The sequence below is a fragment of the Stegodyphus dumicola genome, chromosome 5 (genome assembly GCF_044657685.1).
Source record: "Stegodyphus dumicola isolate Sdum_Otavi_A_Nest chromosome 5, ASM4465768v1".
NCBI lineage: Eukaryota > Metazoa > Arthropoda > Arachnida > Araneae > Eresidae > Stegodyphus > Stegodyphus dumicola.
In genome coordinates this window covers 93,603,354-93,623,729 of record NC_140772.1, presented here as the reverse complement: position 1 = coordinate 93,623,729, position 20,376 = coordinate 93,603,354, and the positions used below count along the sequence as shown (strand labels likewise).

General features: G+C 31.7%; 1 protein-coding gene across 6 annotated transcripts in view; it reads left to right on the top strand.

The window, feature by feature from the left end:
• The window catches only part of LOC118188464 (cell adhesion molecule Dscam1-like), a 572,681-nt gene that overhangs the window by 245,862 nt on the left and 306,443 nt on the right, over window positions 1-20,376 (top strand). For all 6 annotated transcript variants that reach the window (XR_015041171.1, XR_015041170.1, XR_015041169.1 and 3 more), the window contains exons 10-11: window positions 3,998-4,285; window positions 13,061-13,180. Coding sequence is in view for 3 of the 6 variants with exons in the window: in XM_085816872.1 (XP_085672998.1) it covers window positions 3,998-4,285; window positions 13,061-13,180 (408 nt within the window). In the remaining 3 variants the exon portion in view is untranslated. The remainder of the gene's footprint in view (window positions 1-3,997; window positions 4,286-13,060; window positions 13,181-20,376) is intronic.

Genomic DNA, 20,376 nt, shown 5'->3' with positions numbered 1-20,376 from the left:
ATATGTCGTCCCAAAATAACACAGTAGTGGCATAATTCTAAAAATGTTACATATATAAGTACATTCTCAAATTAACTAGAACTCATTGTTCCTTCTTACTTTACATATTCTTGAGATGGTTATATATATGGGATGAAGTAACATCATCTCCTCCGAAACGGCTGCCTCTCGGGCTTAGCGAAGTACACCATTGGATTCCGCAGGTCCGTGGCACGCCATTTTGACCATTTGCGTCTCTTGGGACTTTAATTAGCCGAGATATCAATTAAAAACTAATTTTCCCCTACGTTTCCCCTACATTCTCCGCTTTCTTTCTTTGTTTTTCCCTATTAGAAGGATTTGGCTACGTGCCAAATTCTTTTTTCTCGAATATCTATGGAACGGCGCTGAGTTGAAATTCGAGACGCATATCCTGGGATTCCAAAAAAAATTCTCCGAATCCAACGATACCATTCTCAACTTCGTACGACTTAAATCGGCAGAGATATTAATTAAAAACTGCGGAAACGTTAATTTTCGCCCTCATTTTTCCAAGTGGCAACAATAAACTATCGGCGACACACACTTTAGCCTCTTATATATATAAAGATGTATCTATTCTTTTGAAATTTTGCGCAAGACAGCTTGTGAGTACTACCGCACGGTCAGACAAGTGAGAGTACTACCGCGCGGAAGCAGCACATTCATCTGGTATTGCAGTACACGTGCTTTTTTATCAGATTAAAAAATTCGCATATTTGAAACTGCACTTCGTTGTGTCGATGATGTCATTTTGATGTTTGACTATCTTCAGAGGAGTATTCAAGGAAGTGTAATATTACATCCCGAGATGATACCATTTAAGAGTATCATACACACGATCTGGCAAATATTACCATTCCCTAACACATAAGTTATTTAATTTATCTTCCATTTAAGAGTATCATACACACGATCTGGCAAATATTACCATTCCCTAACACATAAGTTATTTAATTTATCTTCCACACTCACAGTTACTTTTCAGACTGCCATCAAATCATTCTTAACAAACTGAGCAATTGAAAAAAAAAATAATCCATTTCTTTTAGTTTCGGTATTTTATTTTATAAAATACATCTGCATGATAGGTTTTAAATATATTCGATTTGTAGTACATTCGATTCCTAATTTTTCTGGACATTTATAAAGCTTATATTCTAATAAATGAGTTTTTAACTTATAATATTACGAGACTCAGAAATAAGTAATCTTATTTCTTGTATATTTGTGACCCTTATTAGAGTTTTCTAAATTGCATTCTTTTTTATTGATAACTAAATATTTTATTGACAGCTTCAATTCAGTGAATCGATTTTGTAAGGTTTAAAATTTAATTGTTTTAAATCGTATGATCATCAGTTCGTCTTCTATTTGCCATTTTTTATTAGGTTTAATTTCAATTCGAAACCGCCTTCAAAACATTTCATACCTGAGTTTTAGGAAGAAGAAAAAAAAACTTTCTTACTTTTCTTGTTTGGCCAGAAACAGATATTACAATTATTCTGAGAAAGACGTTTTTATCTACGCATAATAGCAAGCTATATGTAGTTATTAATTTCCTTCTCATTCCGGTATCAGAAAACTTAGAAAACTTTAGGAAACCACCATAATGTACGATCGCGTGCTGCGATAAATCTCCGTCCTGCGTGCGTGACCAAACCATTTTAAGCTTGCTTTCGTGTTCTCCTTCATCGGCGATATGTCCATCGGCACCGCATCCGCAAAGTTATCATAGACTCGATGACAACACCCATTTATCATGAAGAGTTTGTTTATTTTGAATGTGCTGCGTAAGTTCATATTTTAAAGCGGATTGAAGTGTGCAATATTGGAAGATAGCTTTGATCTTTGGAACTCGAGAGCACTCTGCTTCTGCCGTTCAGTTGATCGAAAATCTGCATCGCATTGGATAAGTGTCTCCTCCTTGCAATTTTTGATATAAAAGGGATGAATACATAGCATTCGCGGAAATACATTGAATTTTCTTGAATAGCAATTCTTGGAAATGAGGTTTGAAATGCATCCGTAAAACGTTTGCGAAATTTACTCGTAATGTAAACGCTTAATAACGCATATACTTTCTAATTTACCAAAACAGGTTGTTTATTTTTAACCATATTTTCAGATATTACTAGATAATTATTAATGCATATATATTACATGTTGAATTAAAGAAAGTAGGATAGATGTAAATCCTGGATTTGATTTCTTTCTGAAGATGGAGGCCGTCTACTTTGAGGAAGGGTTCGGAATTAGGTTTCTTCAGTTGCTGTACTTAACTTTTACACGCGTATATAATAAATTATGTGGAAAATGTTCAACTTTTAAACAAACAAAGTGCATAATTTTATGGGAGGAGAAATTTGCACATGGATCATTTATACATAGTGTGTCCCATACACTTAATGTTTATCAGTATTTTCGACCTCTTATATTGTATTTCAATAGTTCAAAAATTATTTAGTTAAAAACGATACTAAATATGAAGACGTTATAACATACAGTGACAAGTAAAACACTTGGACATTTGTAACACTACTTATCTGAGTCAAATCTCTCTCCATAAATCATATGTCGTCCCAAAATAACACAGTAGTGGCATAATTCTAAAAATGTTACATATATAAGTACATTCTCAAATTAACTAGAACTCATTGTTCCTTCTTACTTTACATATTCTTGAGATTGTTCGGGGCTTAAGAATTTTAAAGAAATGGAGGTATGATACGTTAGCAGGAAAATAAAATCGAATTAGTTAGTCAAATTAAAATTTCCTTACTTTCAAGCATTTATTAAAGAAACAGAAAATGCAATTCATCATTTACAGATAAAGGTGGGATAATTGAATTTTTCATCTCTTGAAAATGACCTGGGAACTTAAAATTTTATGACTTTTCTAATTTTGAATCCTAACTTAGAAAACAGTTACATTTTTAATTTAAAATTCTAAAAGGATTTTTTTTCGTCTGTTAAAAACGTTCATAAAAACGCTAAGTTGAAAATAAAAATTAAAAAAAAAAAAAAAAAAAAACATAAAGTTAGTTCATTAAACTGGGCTTGAACCACGGCCGAAAATCCGGTATTTAGCTTTCTTTAAGTACTCGGCCACTAGTGGAGTTCAAGTAATTTAGAAAACTCTGCTCATGATAGTACAGGGTTTTTATTAAAGACGAATCCCGTTATGGATGAAAAGCCAAAAGAAGGAACCATTTAGGAATTTTATTAAATTATGTGGCGTATAAAATTTCACTGAATAAAGATTATCAATATTAAAATACTTGTACGCTATTGTAAAAAATAATCAAAATATGGATTTATTACACTTCTTATTATTGATATTTGAACCTTTTATGCCTAAAATTATAAGAGAAGCCGTATTTAACTAAATTTCAAATAATTATGCAAAACTGAAATTCTTATCGTGGAGTCTATTCAAAATATAGAATTTTAAGGAATATTTATCTTTGGTTTGTTACGGATAGTTAAGAAAGCAATGGAATCTATTGAGAAATATGATTTCGTTTTTCAATTAAATGCAACTAAAAGTGGAAGTGTAAGTAAATTTCCTCTTAATATATAAAAGGAAAAGCAGAATTGCGCAGATAGCGAATTTACCTCAAAAATCAAGATAAAAAATTTTTACTGCTGGAAAAAGGCTGTCTTATTGAACTGAAAAAAAAAAAAAAAAAAAATACAACAAGCATTTCACACCGCTTAAATATTTTATTGCTTTAATAAAGCCTTAATTAATTTTACATTCCCATTATAACGCTAAATATGGTTAATTAAACGTTAAAATAAGTGATTAGAATGATTAAAATTACTATTAAACATTTTTGCTTGGGCATAATAGTAATTAATGTTAAATATAGTAATTAATTATTTATTTATTAAATGATCTTTAAAATGAAATTTAAAATTACATCTGTGGTTTTGAAGTTCTACTCCTATTTTCGCATATACATTTTTCTTTCAGTTGCTCCAGTAATAGACGCTCTGTATTTTCCTGATACTGTAACTGCCAATGAAGGTGAAAGGGCAAAGATTATATGCAGTGTAACAACCGGTGATCCTCCTATCAGATTTAAGTGGCTGAAGAACGGCTTTCCTTTTGTGGCTTCTGGAAAAGTATCCGTACAATTACTGGAAGATTCTTCTGTGATACTGTTTCGCAAAATCAAGGCTAGCGATAGAGGGCAATACACTTGCATAGCAACCAATAGTGCAACATCCACGAATATGACTTCTCAACTTGTAGTAAATGGTAACTTCCCTATTATAAATATTTTAGTTTTATTAACTGGCATAAATACAAAATAAAAATTCAAAAAGATTATTTTTAAAAGAAAAGTTCTCTTGTGATTGCTAATTGATTCATTTTAAGCGAATGAAGCAATTAAATTAGTTTAGTCTTTGTAAATGCAAGCCGTAAATGGATATGAAAAATTTTATTTTAATATTCTTTCTTATTTGAAACGAAAGATGTGTTTCATTCTTCCCTCCTAATTTTCTGATCAATTGGATGTTGTTGTTTTTCTTTCTTAGCGCTGTGCCAAATATAACTTAAGAAAAGAACTAATTGTTTTCGTTTTCGTATTAGCATTCATTAATTTTTAATATACTTACGGTACAAAGGCTCTGTAGAAAACAAGTGCAACTGGTTTAAATGACTGGCTTAACTTTGAAGCAATTTCCATTTATTTATTTGTTTGTTTTTGACCAGTAGGTTAATTTGCAATGCAATGTTTTTACGTTATTGAACCCTATTTATGGATATTTTTCTTCTTAATATACTTACAGTAAAACTTCTGTATAGAAAACAAGTACGAGAATAATAGCCTTTGAATAGTCCTTTTTTCAATTTTCGTTTATTAGCTCAAAGAAACGTTAGTCCAGAAGAGCTATTAGTCTAAAACGGTATTTTGCGTCGGTTTGCTCTTATGTATGTTTCAGTTTTCAAATTATTGCCTTCAAATATTATCGCTCTGTCTTATATTTATAGAAATTACATAATTAAGAATCTGCATTATTTCATGTATGTTTTTTGCATTGTGAAAAAATAACGGTACTTAGAGCCATCAAATTTTGAATAGCGTTTTCCTCCACACGAATATGGGCAACTAGAAACCAGAATTTGGAATTTGTTTCATTGCCTACATTTTGTAAACTTTTAACGAAATTTTGATTATCAAATTCAATGATTTCAAACCGAGCAATGGCAACACTGTACAGAATGAAACATTATTAACTCCAGCGTGAGACTGTCTATTGAAAAATCTAAAGATATGCTCTTTTAAAATACTTCGTGAGTTTGCTGTATAATCGAATTTTATGTGGCGTAAGCGCAAAGAATATGATATTTAATAATTAAAGTAAATACACAAACATTAATAATAAAAAGACAAACGTTTTGTAAAGCCATCTTAAGTAAGAAAACTGAACATTTACATGATGAACTAAAAAGACTGAAAAACAGAAAAATGTATGCCAACACGTAATGCTGCATCCGGAATTCTGCATGCACACTGATGTTGTTTTTATATTTTTTTCAATTTTGTTGTGGAATTGTTTATGGCGTAAGTGCGAAAAAAATGACCCCTGAGCTGATAAAGCTTAAAAGACAAAAAACAAGTTTAATAAGACTCTGCATAGTATCAGACTGGTAAATTAGGAACTCAAGGAGAACGTAAAAAGCATCAATAAACGCCTTTGGGCGACCGTTAAAATCTGAAACCTTTCAAATTTCCTTAATTTGCCTTTTTCATTTATTTTTTAAACCAGGCCAGTGTTTCATCCTTTTTGTTATTTTCAGTTATTAAAGGTGGTTATGGATTATTAAAATTATTAAATTATGGTGTTTTTCCGTTATTAAATGGTAATTACCTATACTTTAATGAAGAACTTTAAGAAATCTTTTAGTTTATGTCAAACTGAGTACTTAATAACTTGCAGAAAGTGTTTTTCTTGTCTGTTATATAAACGTACTTTCTAACCCATAATTACTTAAGAAAACGTGCTTTTAAAACATCTAATATTAGTATAATACATTATATTCAACTTATTAAAGAATATATGAACCACTTCTTCATTTATATAGAACAATTATTTAAAAGTGTATATGCCCGTTAACAAGGTGCAAGGTAACAAGGTGTAAGTATTATCAAGGTGAAAGGTGAGAAAAAACTGCGAAGTCATATTCTGATGAGCTATATCTTTGCTTCCCTCATTAAATTGTAACTTTTAACGTTCGAAACTATATATAGATATAAAAATAGCCTATGCATGTGCAATTTCACGTGCGTGTGTTTGTGTGTTTTTTTTACTTTATTTATAATGTTTAGTTATACCATTATTCACAGATAATTGAATGTATGTTCTTAAATTTTCTAGCTGAAATCTAATTTCTGGAAGCACATACAAATATTGCATTCCCAAAAAATACACTTTTATTCATTTATATCTTAACCCCATCATTAAGGACATATAAATAATTATTAAGAAATAGTTACGTTTATTATGCTAGTTATTAATTAAAGGGGTGTTAGGCCAAAGTGCTATTAGATTCGAAACGGCATTTTGCGTCAAATCACTTGAATGTGATGTATCATTTTTAACTTGTAGCCACCCAATATTATCGACCTGTATTATATATAAAAAACTAAATAATGAAGAAGCTGCATGAATGTATGTATGTTTCACGCATTGTGAAAAAATACTTAAAGAAATCAAATTTTGAACAATGTAGTCCTCTACCCGGAAATGGGCACCTGGAAGCCCGAACTTTGAATTTCGAATATGTTTTATTACATATTTCAATTATTTTTAAACCTTAACGAATTTTTTTAAGACACTGAGTGATTCCAAAGCGAGCAGTGGCAACGCAATGTACGGAATGAAATATTTTTGTCTCCAGCGTGCAAAACGGTCTTTCGGAAACTCCAGAGGCATACAATTTTGAAGTAATTTTAGCCCAAATGCTCTTGAAATGTGTATGTGAGTACAAATAAAAAAAAACGCGCGTTTGCGCGTATTATTAAATATGGGATCTTTCAGACTTTTTTTTTTAAAATTTTATTCCAAAAATAATGTTGTAGCTCCCATCATCTCTTCGTCTTTACATTTCGTCCAGTCCTTATATTCTAAACATTCCTATTTATGGATTCTTCAGATTTCTTAAATTGATTTCTAAGCACAGTTTAAAAATTTGAGTGATTTCAGCTAATGTTTATTGCTTAATTTTGACGCAGTGAAAAGGTAAATAATTTCCATTTACAAATCTTTTGGAAAGCTACTGAATATCTCGAAGAAATATAAATTGAAAGACTGCAGTCATTGGCGCAAACGAAATGACTATGTTTGAAACAATTTAGACCTTTTGTAATAATATCGCCAGTGCTTGAATCTATACCTTAGCAGATTTAAATCTAAGCGTAGTGAAAGCTGAATTATTTCAATAGTCTATGGTGTCCCAGACACACAAGTCAATATTCCAATAGGGCGATGAGAGAAGAGAGGGCATTTTAACCAATAAGTCCAATGCATAACGGTCAGATTTAATTAACGGTATAATACATGAGCTTGAAATGTTAATATCTCGCGATTTAGGCCGGGAATAAATAACTGGACTTAGGTATTCAGGAAAGTACCATTGGTGCAGCCATTTGATGGCTCATCAAAGCAAGCATTATTCCGTATGGCATGACAGAGATGCTTTGATTTCTCGTTCATGAACTTTCTCAGTTTTAATATCTTCTCTGCTGAGAATCGGTTATTATTAATCCAAGCACATTTTACAACATATATATGTATAAATTTTAATTACGGCAGAGGAAAATTTTAATTAGAATACAGCTGAACTGGCAAAATTTGATTTTTCAAATAATATTGATGTATTAGATTCACTCAGTGTCGGTTGAAAAAAGTAAACATTTATTTTCACCATAATGTTACATATTTCCAACACATTCCTACTTTCGCCTTTAATGCAGAATTTTGGACTAATATCAAAATCGCAAATGGTGTTTCCAGACCAGTATCTTGTATTCAAAGTGAGGGTTTCTCGTATGTAGAAACTGAAATTTTAAAAGGAAGGAATAGGGAAAGTTTAAAATATGCAAACCCCGCATTTGAGAGGGAAGTACAGAAAACATTTTTATGCAGCTGAAGCTATATATTGTGTAAGTAAAAAAACATCAAGCAAATTGCAAAAGTGCTGAATCCGAATACGAGCTGTACGAAAGGGTAAATTTATACGATCGTATGAATGCTGCACTTAAATAAAGATCATATGCTATTATGTTATATACTTTTGTTACTTAATGCATGCGTAGCGCTTATGAATACGTCTCATAAAAGTATTTATAAACATATGTCCAAAATTTTCAAATGTAATTTGGCTTTGGATAGTTTGTGCTAAAACTGCTATCTCAGATTTTCCGTATTCAACAGAATCAATTTTTATATTTCTGGACAATTAGATGCATTAAACCCGCATAATGTTCATAGGAACAGATTTTGAAGCTTGCGATGCTTTAAAAATTATTGCTTTTTTGTTAGGTATATTTACCACAGACAACGTTGTTTGCATGTAATTTCAAGCAACTGCTTGCAGAACATTCGATATTTACTGGGAAGCATTGTTCTTTTAAAAATGAGTTCAGATTTAGACTAAGATAAGCCTATTTTTCAATTTTAGGTTTTTTTCTATGAGGATATAATAGTTAGAGAAATTACTTCGCCATGTTATCGCCTTCTTCTAAGTATTACAAGGTATTTCTTCTCGCCTTCTTACATGCCTTCGTGGTCAGCACGTTTGGCACCTATTTCGACAGGTTCGAGTTCCGGCAACAGCGTTACTCATTTTTTATGTCTCCTGCTCGAAAAAACCTAATAGACTCAACAGTAGCGCCTGAAATAAAAAAGATGGTGAATGATGATTCTCCACCCCCAAGATTTGGCGATTGGGTTCCCTAATCCCCAGTTGCTCTTTAAAAGGGGGAGTACATAAGGTATTCCTTCCGCCTTCTTAGCAGGCCTTCGTGTTGTAATAGTCAGCACGCTCGCCGGGTATTCGAGAGATCCGAAGTTCGAGTCCCGGTGAGGGCTGTCCTCATTTTTCATATCTCCTGCTTCGAAAAAACCTAATGTCTCTATGGTACAAATTAATAAAAGAACGAAACATATTTAAGGAATTAAATGATAGAAATAAGTGAATAAATAAAAAATATGAATATAAATAAATACTAAATATAGAGTTTATGTGTCATGGAAATAGTATTATCGAAGTATAGTATGCAGTTTTATTTCGCATCACAATAACTATGGCAAACATTTGAAATTTCATAGAACATTTTATGGGTTAATTTAGAAGTCAAACAACAAAAATCAGCGTTATATTTTCAAATTTTTGTTGTTTGACTTCTAAATTAATATTTGTTCGGCGTGTTATTGTATCTTAATTTTATGGGTTATTTTAAAGAAAAAAAAAATGTTTTTAGTGAATTTAGTTTTGGCTGAAGAGTTTAGTTTAGGCTTAAAATAGGATAAACCTATTTTCAATTTTAGTTTTATTTCTATGTTGACACTTTAGAGTCATTAAGTTATTTCAGTGCAGGGACGTGTAAAATGTCCAGTGCACGAGCATTGAATCGAAATACGGTCCTCCTGAACAGGCGTCGAACGTGCTTCCAGTTACAGCACGAACACATGTGGTAGGGAGTAAAATACCTTGTATATTGTCCCTTTTAAGGGTGACAGTAGATTAGGAGACCCAGTCCGTAAGATCCTAGTGGTGAAGAATTCTCGTCTACCACCTTTTAGTTCGGGTTCCCGCTTAAAATTATTCGATGTCAGGAAACTGAAGTAATCCACATTTACTCTCGCCAAGATTCGAAGTCCGAATCTTCCGAATATTTGTTGAGGGTGCTTCCAGTTTCATCGCGAATGCATGCGAAAAGGAAGAAGAAAGTACTTTATAGCATAATGGATTAGAGAAAATATTTCATTATAAATCAAAGTTATAGCAATCTTTTAAGTATAAATTAGTAAAAGAAGGAAAATTATTTAAGAAATTAAGGAATAGAATAAATAATTAAATAAAAAGAATGAAATTATTTATGCATCATGAACTTATATTTTTAGATATTTTCATATTTCATAGAAAACCTTTTACTTCGAAACGAAAATGCAACTTTTACTGAATTTAATTTAGGTTTAGTGTAAGAAACGTATATTGTTTCAATTTTACGGTTATTTCTATGTGGACATAATAATTCTTTAAAATTTAAAGATATGGCGTACTTCTGAGTATAAATTAATAAAAAAGGCATATATTTAAGCATTAAGGAATAGAAATAAACGAATAAATAAAAAGAAAAAGAAAACTAAATAATTAAATAGAGAATTTATGCGTCTTAGAAGTATACTATCTAACTAACGTATGAAATTTTATTTCACATAACCTATGTTCAATATTTGGAATTTCTTGGAAAATTTTATGGCTAATCCGAAAAAAAGTGCAATTAGTTTCACAAACTTTATTAGATATATTTATTCCGTATCTATCAATACAATTTTAGTGGATAGATTTCGGTGGGAAAATCAGAATCAAATATTGCATGAATCTCCTACATGAGTTCCAAACGTAAATCTTTAACCCCTCGAGGTCTAAACATTACGTATCAGATAAATTCGCTTAATTCTAACGCAACATTCGCAGAGTTAATTTATATAATTTAGCAAATGTGTGAAAGAAGAAAAATGAGAAATTCGTCTTAAAGAAAATATTCTGAGTCATACAACTGTATGTTGTGATTTTTTTTCAAGTTACAGAAATTTTATTCATTGTAAATTTATCTTTTACAAGCAAAATAAATTTCTTCATAAATTCGAAATATAGTACACATTTAAATTTACAACTTATCGTTTTTAGTTTTAGCACAATTTGTGTGTAACCTTTAGTTATTTAAAATCACTGTATGGTATTTTCTTTCCAAATGTTCATAATTACCTCTTTACATTCAGTATTTCCCAGCCTTAACAGCCAAGACAGGCAAACATAAGTGAAACTATGATTTGGATTTCAAATTTTTACTATTATTTTTTTTACTATTATAAGTGCAGTTTATTAAAATATTGCGAAGTCTGTGTTTGGTGTATTCTTCAGGATTAATCAAGACGAAGTCTTCTGGTAGAAAGAAATGATTTTCCAAACAAAGAAATGATTTTCCAAACGTCAATTTATCTATTTAAATTAACTGTTTGCATTTTAAGACTGATATGCCATTCTCAGCATTTTTGCAATCGGAGGGATTTTAGAAATAGAATCGATTACAGCAATCGCGAATATGGGATATTGGGATCGCTCTTAAATCCAGAAGGACGCTGCTAATGAAATGAAAATTTTTTATGATTGAATCACTTAAAATATCTAAAATTTTATAAACAAATAAGGTAACAAAAATAGATGTTTCTTCTTCCTCGTCCAATGAAAAGCAGAAAGCATAGGTTAAACATTGCTACAGGTGTTGCGATTTCATGCAACCTTTCTGAAAATAAAAGGAATTAAAGGCTTCATGGTAAATGAAAATACTAGTTTTGTGTAACTTTGTATATATGCTTAAATTCGGAAATGTCGAGTCTCATCCCACAGGTTAGCACAGAAGTATTAAGCGACACAGAAGTTAAAAAACAATCCTAATAACTAAATTACTATCTGAACAAGTATAAAATATTTAAATGCCAATAACTTCAGTAACGTGACCTAGGCGTTTCAATCTGACAGTAGTTATAAGTAACTAAACTCTTTAGTTTTCATCTGTATCGTGATTTTAAATTAAAATAATATTCATAAATCGTATAAAACTTTATCTTCATTATATTTGCTTTGGATAAATATTTATTGCCTAATTTTAATATAAAATAATTTTAATAGAATGTTCAAGGGATTTAATTTCCCTTATCCTCCTTTATGCTGTCTTTCGTTTGTTTTACAAGTGGCTGTGTCTTTGTCTTAAGAGTCAGTATCCTGATTTGCTCATATTTTAAAACAATCTGGAAAAGCAAATGCTCCATAATTTTCAAATAAGTACAGCATGTCTTACTATTTCAAATTATTTACAATGTTCAATTATATAATTAAGTACTTGTTAAAATTATAATATATGTTATGTTAAAGAACATGTAGAAAGACTTTTCTTTTTATGTTTAGTAAGCTTCTGTTTAATGTAAAATAAAGATTAGAATGATCAAGACACTGCATATGTAGAAGGCCTTTCCTTTTTATGTTTAGGTAAGCTTCTGTTTAATATAAAATAAGGATTAGAATAATCAAGACACTGAAAATATTTTTGAGATATTAGAAATGATTAAATTGTGAACTAATATGTATTCAGTCATGAACATAGCAACTCATAAATCGGACATTAATGTATCCCACGGCAGAAATAAAACAAATGTACTTAAAAGCACAAAGACATACAAGCAAACATAAACAGAAGATATAGCTCCTCATCAGCAAAATGCGAATGTAACATAATAGACAAAGGAGATTAAGGCCAAAAGAGATAAAAGAAAATATAATTTAAAACGACAAAAACTTTTAAATTGCTAAATTGCAAGATGATTGCGATTAAAATTTTACGTATTTTTGTAATGGCGCTTAGAATTCAAACTAAAAAGTTCATAATATGAAAGCAAAATAAATCCTAGTGTACAACAACTAACCGGCTACCTCTTCTATGTGATGCAGTATAATAATATATTAGTAAAAGGTGAGATAAATTGCAAGTTAAATTTTAACTTGGAAAATAAACTTACTATAAACAATGACATTGATGCGGTGCGTTTTGAAATATAAACTGCAATCAATCGCATATATCTGAAAATTTTAAAGCGTTCTTTCTGATTTACAGGATGGTACCAGAGCACCGAAGTTACTACCTGAGTTGCATTGGTGCTTTTCTCTAAAACGGCATATAAATAGACTGCCAGCATACCAAAGCAGATAAATCTGCCTGATCTATTGTGTATTTATTTGCAGTTCCTCCTGCGTGGCTGGCTGAACCTGTGAACACTTCGGCTATACTGGGGAGCAGTGCGTGGATGAATTGCTCTGCTGAAGGATTCCCTACACCCAGTGTTATCTGGAGGAAAGCCAGAGGTAGGTCGCAGAATAATGTATGGAAATTGGAAACTACATCAATGGAAATTTTGACGAAGATAGCTCTTCGTCGCCTGTGTATTATCTATTGCCTTCGTTACGAAGAGATTTCCTGATCGATATCCGTGAAATGTGCAGCAATATCTGAATATCCGCTTTCCGAGTTATGTCAGTTTAATGACGGAGGTCTGCGTAATTGGTGCGGGTAGTCTTTAATTAGTCCTTTCATATACATAACAGTTAAGGAAATAATATATTCAGGATTTTTCAGGAAATAAACAGCTTAATGATATTTCGGTCAACTTTAATAATTCAAATAATGTTTTGTATTCAAACAAATAAAATTGATTTACTTTTTTTAAATGGAAAGCTATATGATTGTTTAAGATTAATGTACTGTCAATTTCAATATCTCTACCACGTTAAGCAAATAATGAAATGTAATGCACATAATGAGTTTTCTTAAATTATAAACATCTTTGAAACATTAAAATTAAGTAGAATTCAACCTTAAATTAACTCTGGATGTATATCACTTCAGAGTAAAAACTCTCACACATCTTTCCATCCCATCTGCCTTTCAACTACAAGTACCGCAACTAAAATTTAAAGGTTAAAATAAAACTGTTTATTAATACATCGAGCTGATCGTTGTTTCTGTTAAACTCAAAGTTTAACAGAAATACCGTTAACTTGCTTGTAACCAGGAGACAGAAGCTAATTAAACAGATTGCGAAGTATCAAATTTACACTCCGAACGAAATCTTGGCTCGTCCTTAAGTACGTCTTCGCGAAGTAATCATGGCTACCAGAAGATTATGCAGGCAAGTTAGAAAGCAACAGCAAAGAAATTAAATCGTTAATTAAAACAGAGTGATAACAAGCCCACGTGGTTACGTGCTGTCTGGAAAATCAACTCGGATCTTATGCATATTTTAATCAAGTTGCATTCTGGTGAAAGTTGATGAAAGTAGAAATTATAGTAAAGCTACAATACTAAAATAACTGGTTATGTAACATACAATATTCCTTTATAAACCGAGTTTTTTTATTAAAAGTGTATGAATTAATCATAAATCATATAAAACAGATATTTTTGTTTATTTGAATTCATTAACAGAACTGAGGAATTTCAAAAACTCAACCAACTACAAAATAATAATAATTAAAAAAAGTGTATTCTAATTACAAGTACAAAAATGTAATATGATTACTTTCATTTTCCTTATTCAGAAATAATAATAAAAAAAAATGTTGTTAATCACTAAGAAACTAAGATGAAATTATTGAAAAATAAAACGGGTGTTTTGTGCTACTCACAGTGAATTTATACATATATATCGAAGCAGAACATTTCTCACAACATTAGAAAAATTTTAAAGAAAGATAATATAATACATAAGCTGCCTTTGTTATTATTTTTATTTAAATTGAGATTAATGTCAACCAAATTAGTAAGATTATTGATATTGTATTTTCTATGTATGTTAGATAGAGTTAATATTTAATTATTACATTTCTTTAATTTGTGTAATGCTATTTACGACGGTTATTCGAAATATCTGACACATTTTTATCCCATAAAATAGTAATATTTTGTTAATATTTTTTTGTATTAATGCCACGTAACAACGATGAAAAAAATGATATTGTGAGCTTATTCTCATAGTGGTTTGATCTTTAAACGTTTAACGTTTTCTTATATAGAAAATAATTTCTTTAATTAGGGAAAAATTTTGAATTGTATCGCATTCTGCTACAGCTAATTAAAGAATAAAAAGGACATACTTTAATTTTTTTATTAAGTGGAAACCTCAAAAAGGATATTAGTCTTGAAATGTGATACTGAGTCTATTAATTATCAACGGCGTATCACTTTTCAAATTGTTTCCATCAAATAGTATCGCCCTGTATTTTTTTAAGAAACTGAATAATGAAGAATCTGTGTGTATGTATGTTCTTCGCATTGCGAAAAAAACGATGGTACCGAGAGCCATCTAATTTTGAGTAACGTAGTCCTTCACTCGAGCTTCACGTGGAAGCATAAATTATGACTTATGTTTGATTTATTATTTATTACAAATTTGTAAAATGCTAATGAAATTTTTATTAACAAACTCTCAAAAGATTTGAAAAGGAGCAGCAGCAACAGTTCCAAAAACAACATTTTTATCTCCAGCGCGCGAGACTGTTGCCATTCAAAAAATATATAAAATAGTTATCTTTTAGTTTTACTATAACAAACTCGGCTCTATAAAATAAATGTGTTGCAGCGGCATGCTATAGAATACTTTTATCTTCCACATGCCAGCGTGTTGTCATTTAAATCGTATAACACTTGCCTTGTATACGACCGTGTATAGATATGTAACGTAAACGGCCTTGTGTAGATTAATGGACGGGGTTACATTTGTAATTGTTCACAATCTGCCATTTGAAAAAAAAATATTTGGTAAGAAAAGTTTTTAAGTATCATTGTACTGTCCATCAAGGAACTTTTTGTGGCATAGTCTTACATCTGTCTTCTGTGGTTGACACTGTAGCGTGTTGTATGAACAAAATGCGAGCTCGAGCTTTGAATCGACAACGATTACGTGAGCTTCTCCCTGAAGGAAAAGGAAAAGAAATGCGAGTTATTCCTTCATTGTAATGTACTTAGTCTTTCCAAGGAAGTGCGCTGGCTAGATTTTGGAATTTGAGGGAGCATGTTTTAAAATATCAGAAAGAAAATGAATTGCCCAGTGAGTGCTTGCTATGAGATTAAGCTTTTCTCACCGACATTATGGGACTTTAAAATAGTTTAAATTTTATATTATAGGAAAAGATTACATTTTACCTATACCGTTTGGTCACATATCGTCTTTTGTGAACAAAATGTTGCTTTTTTGTCTCGATTTCAGAGAAAAAATATTTTTCAAGTTTAACTAATATGCAGCTAATTTTCTTAGCATCATCAAAAGCTAATTCTGATTGGATTGTTTATTAAAAAAGTACTTCCAATTTCAAAAGCCACAGTAATTAAATACTGACTGTTTATTAATTATTTAGAATTTAATGTTCCAAGTATTAACAATAAAACCTAAGTTTGCGCTTTTGATCTATTTATTATATTATTTTTTATATCTCCACTACACAGAGTTACATGGACGAAATATGCTATTTACGTAAAATTCCCATAATCAGCCAATAGATCAAACTTTTCACATTTTTATATTTTCTAGTATGTCGAAAATGTTGGAACTGACACAATTTCTTTTCATATAGTGACAGTCTTCCCAAGAAGGCTCGCTAGTTTAGGTGATCTAGTGCTTTTCAATCATGTACTTAGGCAACAGTATTAATGAAAAAAAATTAAAATCAAGGAAAATTGCTCTTGATTTTCCGATAGAGCCACAAAATATTTATACATTGTTTCAGCTTACTTCATATTTATTAGCTTAATTCGCTATCGTTATCAAAATTTATGGTACCACATTTAAAGAAGATCAGATTGTAGAGGTAATACGCTAGGACCAAGTTACTGCTTCATTGTTCGTTAGAAAACAGGGCTACTTTGCTAATATTTTATTCTTTCGATCAAGATTAATGATAACAATATTATCAGAACTTTATGAAAATTATCCAGTTTATTCATAATAGCCTGTAAACTTGTAAACCAGGCGTGGGCAGACATTTCCATGATACAAGTTACATCTATTTTTTTTTAAGTGTTCAGTCCACCCAGTCATCTAGGTGTGGTGAGCTAAATGAAGGTCTATAACATTTATAATAATTTGATAATAAATACGAAATATTTAAGTGCCTACCTAACTCTGCCTAAAAACTTTGATCTTCTAAAACCGCGTTTAAAGCAAAATGCAAGATGCAAATAGAATATTAATAGCCGCAAATGTAATACATCGAATCATTTGCCTAAGCAAACACAGTCGCATGGATTGTGAAAAGATGATTCTCCAGTCTAGCTGGTTTCGGTGTTCCTTAAATAAGCTTCTTTTAATTTACGCGTCTTAGGTCTTAGTAAAGGTGGTCACCCCAAAATATCTTGCCGGTCCACTGGTCGATGGCGATCGACTAATGGCCAACGCTGTTGTAAATGAACAGCTTCGATAAGCGTATGATACTGCATCTATTTGTGCTGACTTTTGGCAGTGTCGGTTGATTTTAAAGATCTACTAATCGCTTATGAAATAAGTAAATTAAGCTTTTAATGTCGTTTCTAGATTATCATTTTCTAGAGTTCTGAATGGTGCATTTATACCTTTAAGTGTTCAAAATTATTACATTATGCTTAAAATGCACCTTTACATTTAAAAACCTTTTTTTATGTTGTAGAGACATTAGGATATTTTTGGAAGCAGACAAGATGAAAATTGAACAAACGCCTTCGCCGGGAATCGAATTACGTGCCTCTGAAATACCGGCTCAGTTTGCTGATCACTACACCACGAAGGCACGCTAGGAAGATGGGAGAAGTACCTTATAATGTAAAGAAAATTCGTCATGAAAACTATCATGAACTTCATCAAAAATATCGCTAAGCTGTAGTTTGTTAGATTAAAAAAAGCTACTTCAAGGCTGTTACCACCCTCCTCATTTGTGATAGTAATGCATGTCATCATTACAGCACAGCACTTATTTCTTCCACCTCATTTGAGACTGCAGTTCAAGTCAGCCTTCAGTCATACTCTTTTCATGAAACAAAATAGTTAAATGAAAATAAAATGGAGTGAAAATATTAGCCAATTCTATTCATTTACTGCAGCTGTCGTTCCCATGATTACGATGGAAATCGGTGAGCGAATAATTAATTGACGTTCCTGTTTTAAAGTAACAGACTGTATCAGGTCACCTGGTGGATGGTTTGACAAAAATTTTATTTTATTTTGGTACAAGAATTGCGGTTTATAATAAGATTAAGAAAAGTTTGCACCTTTAGAAAATTCGATTACTTTTAAAGCTATAAGAAATAAATTTAGAAAAATAAAGTGAATCTCTTGTGTATTGATATATATTTCATAAGAATAACAAATTTCGGAATGAAAAAGCCTCGAAAATAATCTCAGAATGTGATAAAGCTTTAATCATTACATCCAATTTTATCATTCTTTTGAAGGAAAAAAAAATAATTTTCACTCACGAAAAATAAATATTGCGATCCTGGATTCCGTATTGTATATTGTCTCTGGCATAGATATAACTTGTTTCAGAAATTTCAAAAGTTTGATCCTAACAAGAATGTCAGAAATCTATCAAGAAAACCTTTGAAAATTTCGTTAATTTTGTAACATTTTATCATTATTATCGTATATATATATGTGGCGTTCCAACAGATACTTCAACTTCTATTCATGAGATGGCGCCACGTGTAAAATCCAGTTCTTAATCGGAGCAGCAAAGCGACGTCATTACTCACTCAGACTTCTCGCAACACAACTGTACGCGAAGGTAACATGAACTGTGTTCCGATCTCTGCGTTGATCTCTGCAATGTAATTTAAATTGTAATTTAGTACTTAATATATTCTTTTGTTATAGGAGATTGTCTACTCTTATTTTCTTTAATTATATCATGCATTAAGCACACGACCACCAAAAGTGGTGACCTGTTGACTGAGCACGCTACTGACAATGGATTTTCAACGACCCTAAGCCACGTGCATCCAAGGCATTCTGAAGAACTGACTAAAAATAACAACGAATATGGACATTAAACGTACGCTACAACGTACCCTTTCAATTATTTCTAGAACTATTGATATATATTGCTTGTTTTTTTTTTTTTTTTTTTTTTTTTTTTTTCAAAGTCGTGCGTATCATTGCAAGGAGTTTCAGCTAATCATCAATGTGATCTGTTCCGTTCCGCTGACTTCGCCAGTCGTGCAATAATTCTTCGATCATTCAACTTTTGTGACAAATGTGATACAATAGTGATTTTCGCTAAATGTGCTACATCAGTAATTTTTCTGCAACGTGCTACGGCAAAATTCTTCCCTCAGTGTTCGAAAGTAGTGAATTTTTTTCCCATGTGCTACAGGAGTGATTTCCTTTTTCCTTCGAAACTGCCTTAGCAGTGTGAAGTGGTGATTTTGTGTGTGCGCAATACAAAATGAACGCATCATTTTTTTTCTCAAATAGGGGTTTCTTTTCAAATGCATTTCGGTAAAATATTATTTGTGTGTGTAATTGCTGACCCTATCTTATTTGTGTGTGTATCGTTACGTAAATTTTTTCTGCATGGTTAAAATATTTATTGTTATCATGGTAAAATATCAATAGTGTATCCTCATGCTACAATATTTGTGCCGTTAAGTGTTTATTAATTAAAGTGAAAATTATCTATCAGTATGCCCGACGATATTCCACCAGAGCCACAAATCACACGCGTTGCGGTGAAGCCACCGCCTTTCTGGAAAAATAATCCTTCATTGTGGTTCGCTCAGATCGAAGCACAATTTTCTATCGCTCGCATTAGTGAGGATTCTACAAAATTCAACCATGTAGTTGCAGCAATTGAGTCTGATATTCTGAATTCAGTGCATGACTTAGTTCTCAAACCACCTGATTGTGATAAATACTCCAAACTGAAACAGCGGCTCATTGAAATCTATTCAGAAAGTGAATCTTCAAAAATACGTACTTTACTACAAGGACTTGAACTTGTAGATCAGCGACCTTCATACTTGCTGTCACGAATGCGTGATCTGGCAGGAAGCCATTTTAGTGACGACTTATTGAAGTCACTATGGCTTTCGCGTCTCCCTAATAACATACAAATAATTCTTGCTGCTTCCAATGAAGATCTAACCCGTTTAGCAGCAATGGCTGACAAAATTAATGAACTTGTTACTCCAGCTTATGTCAGTGCTGCTAATGCTGCACCTTCCAGTTCATCCCTCGAACAACAAGTGGCTGAATTGACCAAAAAAGTATCTGAACTGTCTACAAGTCTTCATGCTTCACGGAGATACAATCGATCAAATCAGGGCCCACGTAATAAATTTCGTGCCCGAAGCAGGAGTCAATCTCGTCACAATACTCGAACGCAGTACAAAGAACCCACAAGTGGCATATGTTTTTATCATATGAATTTTGGCTCGCAAGTGTGCACCTCCATGCACTTTTGTACAAGCGGGAAACTAAATGGGCGGTCTTCTGCTGGCCAACAGAATGTCCGCCACATCGACAGAATAGTACTGG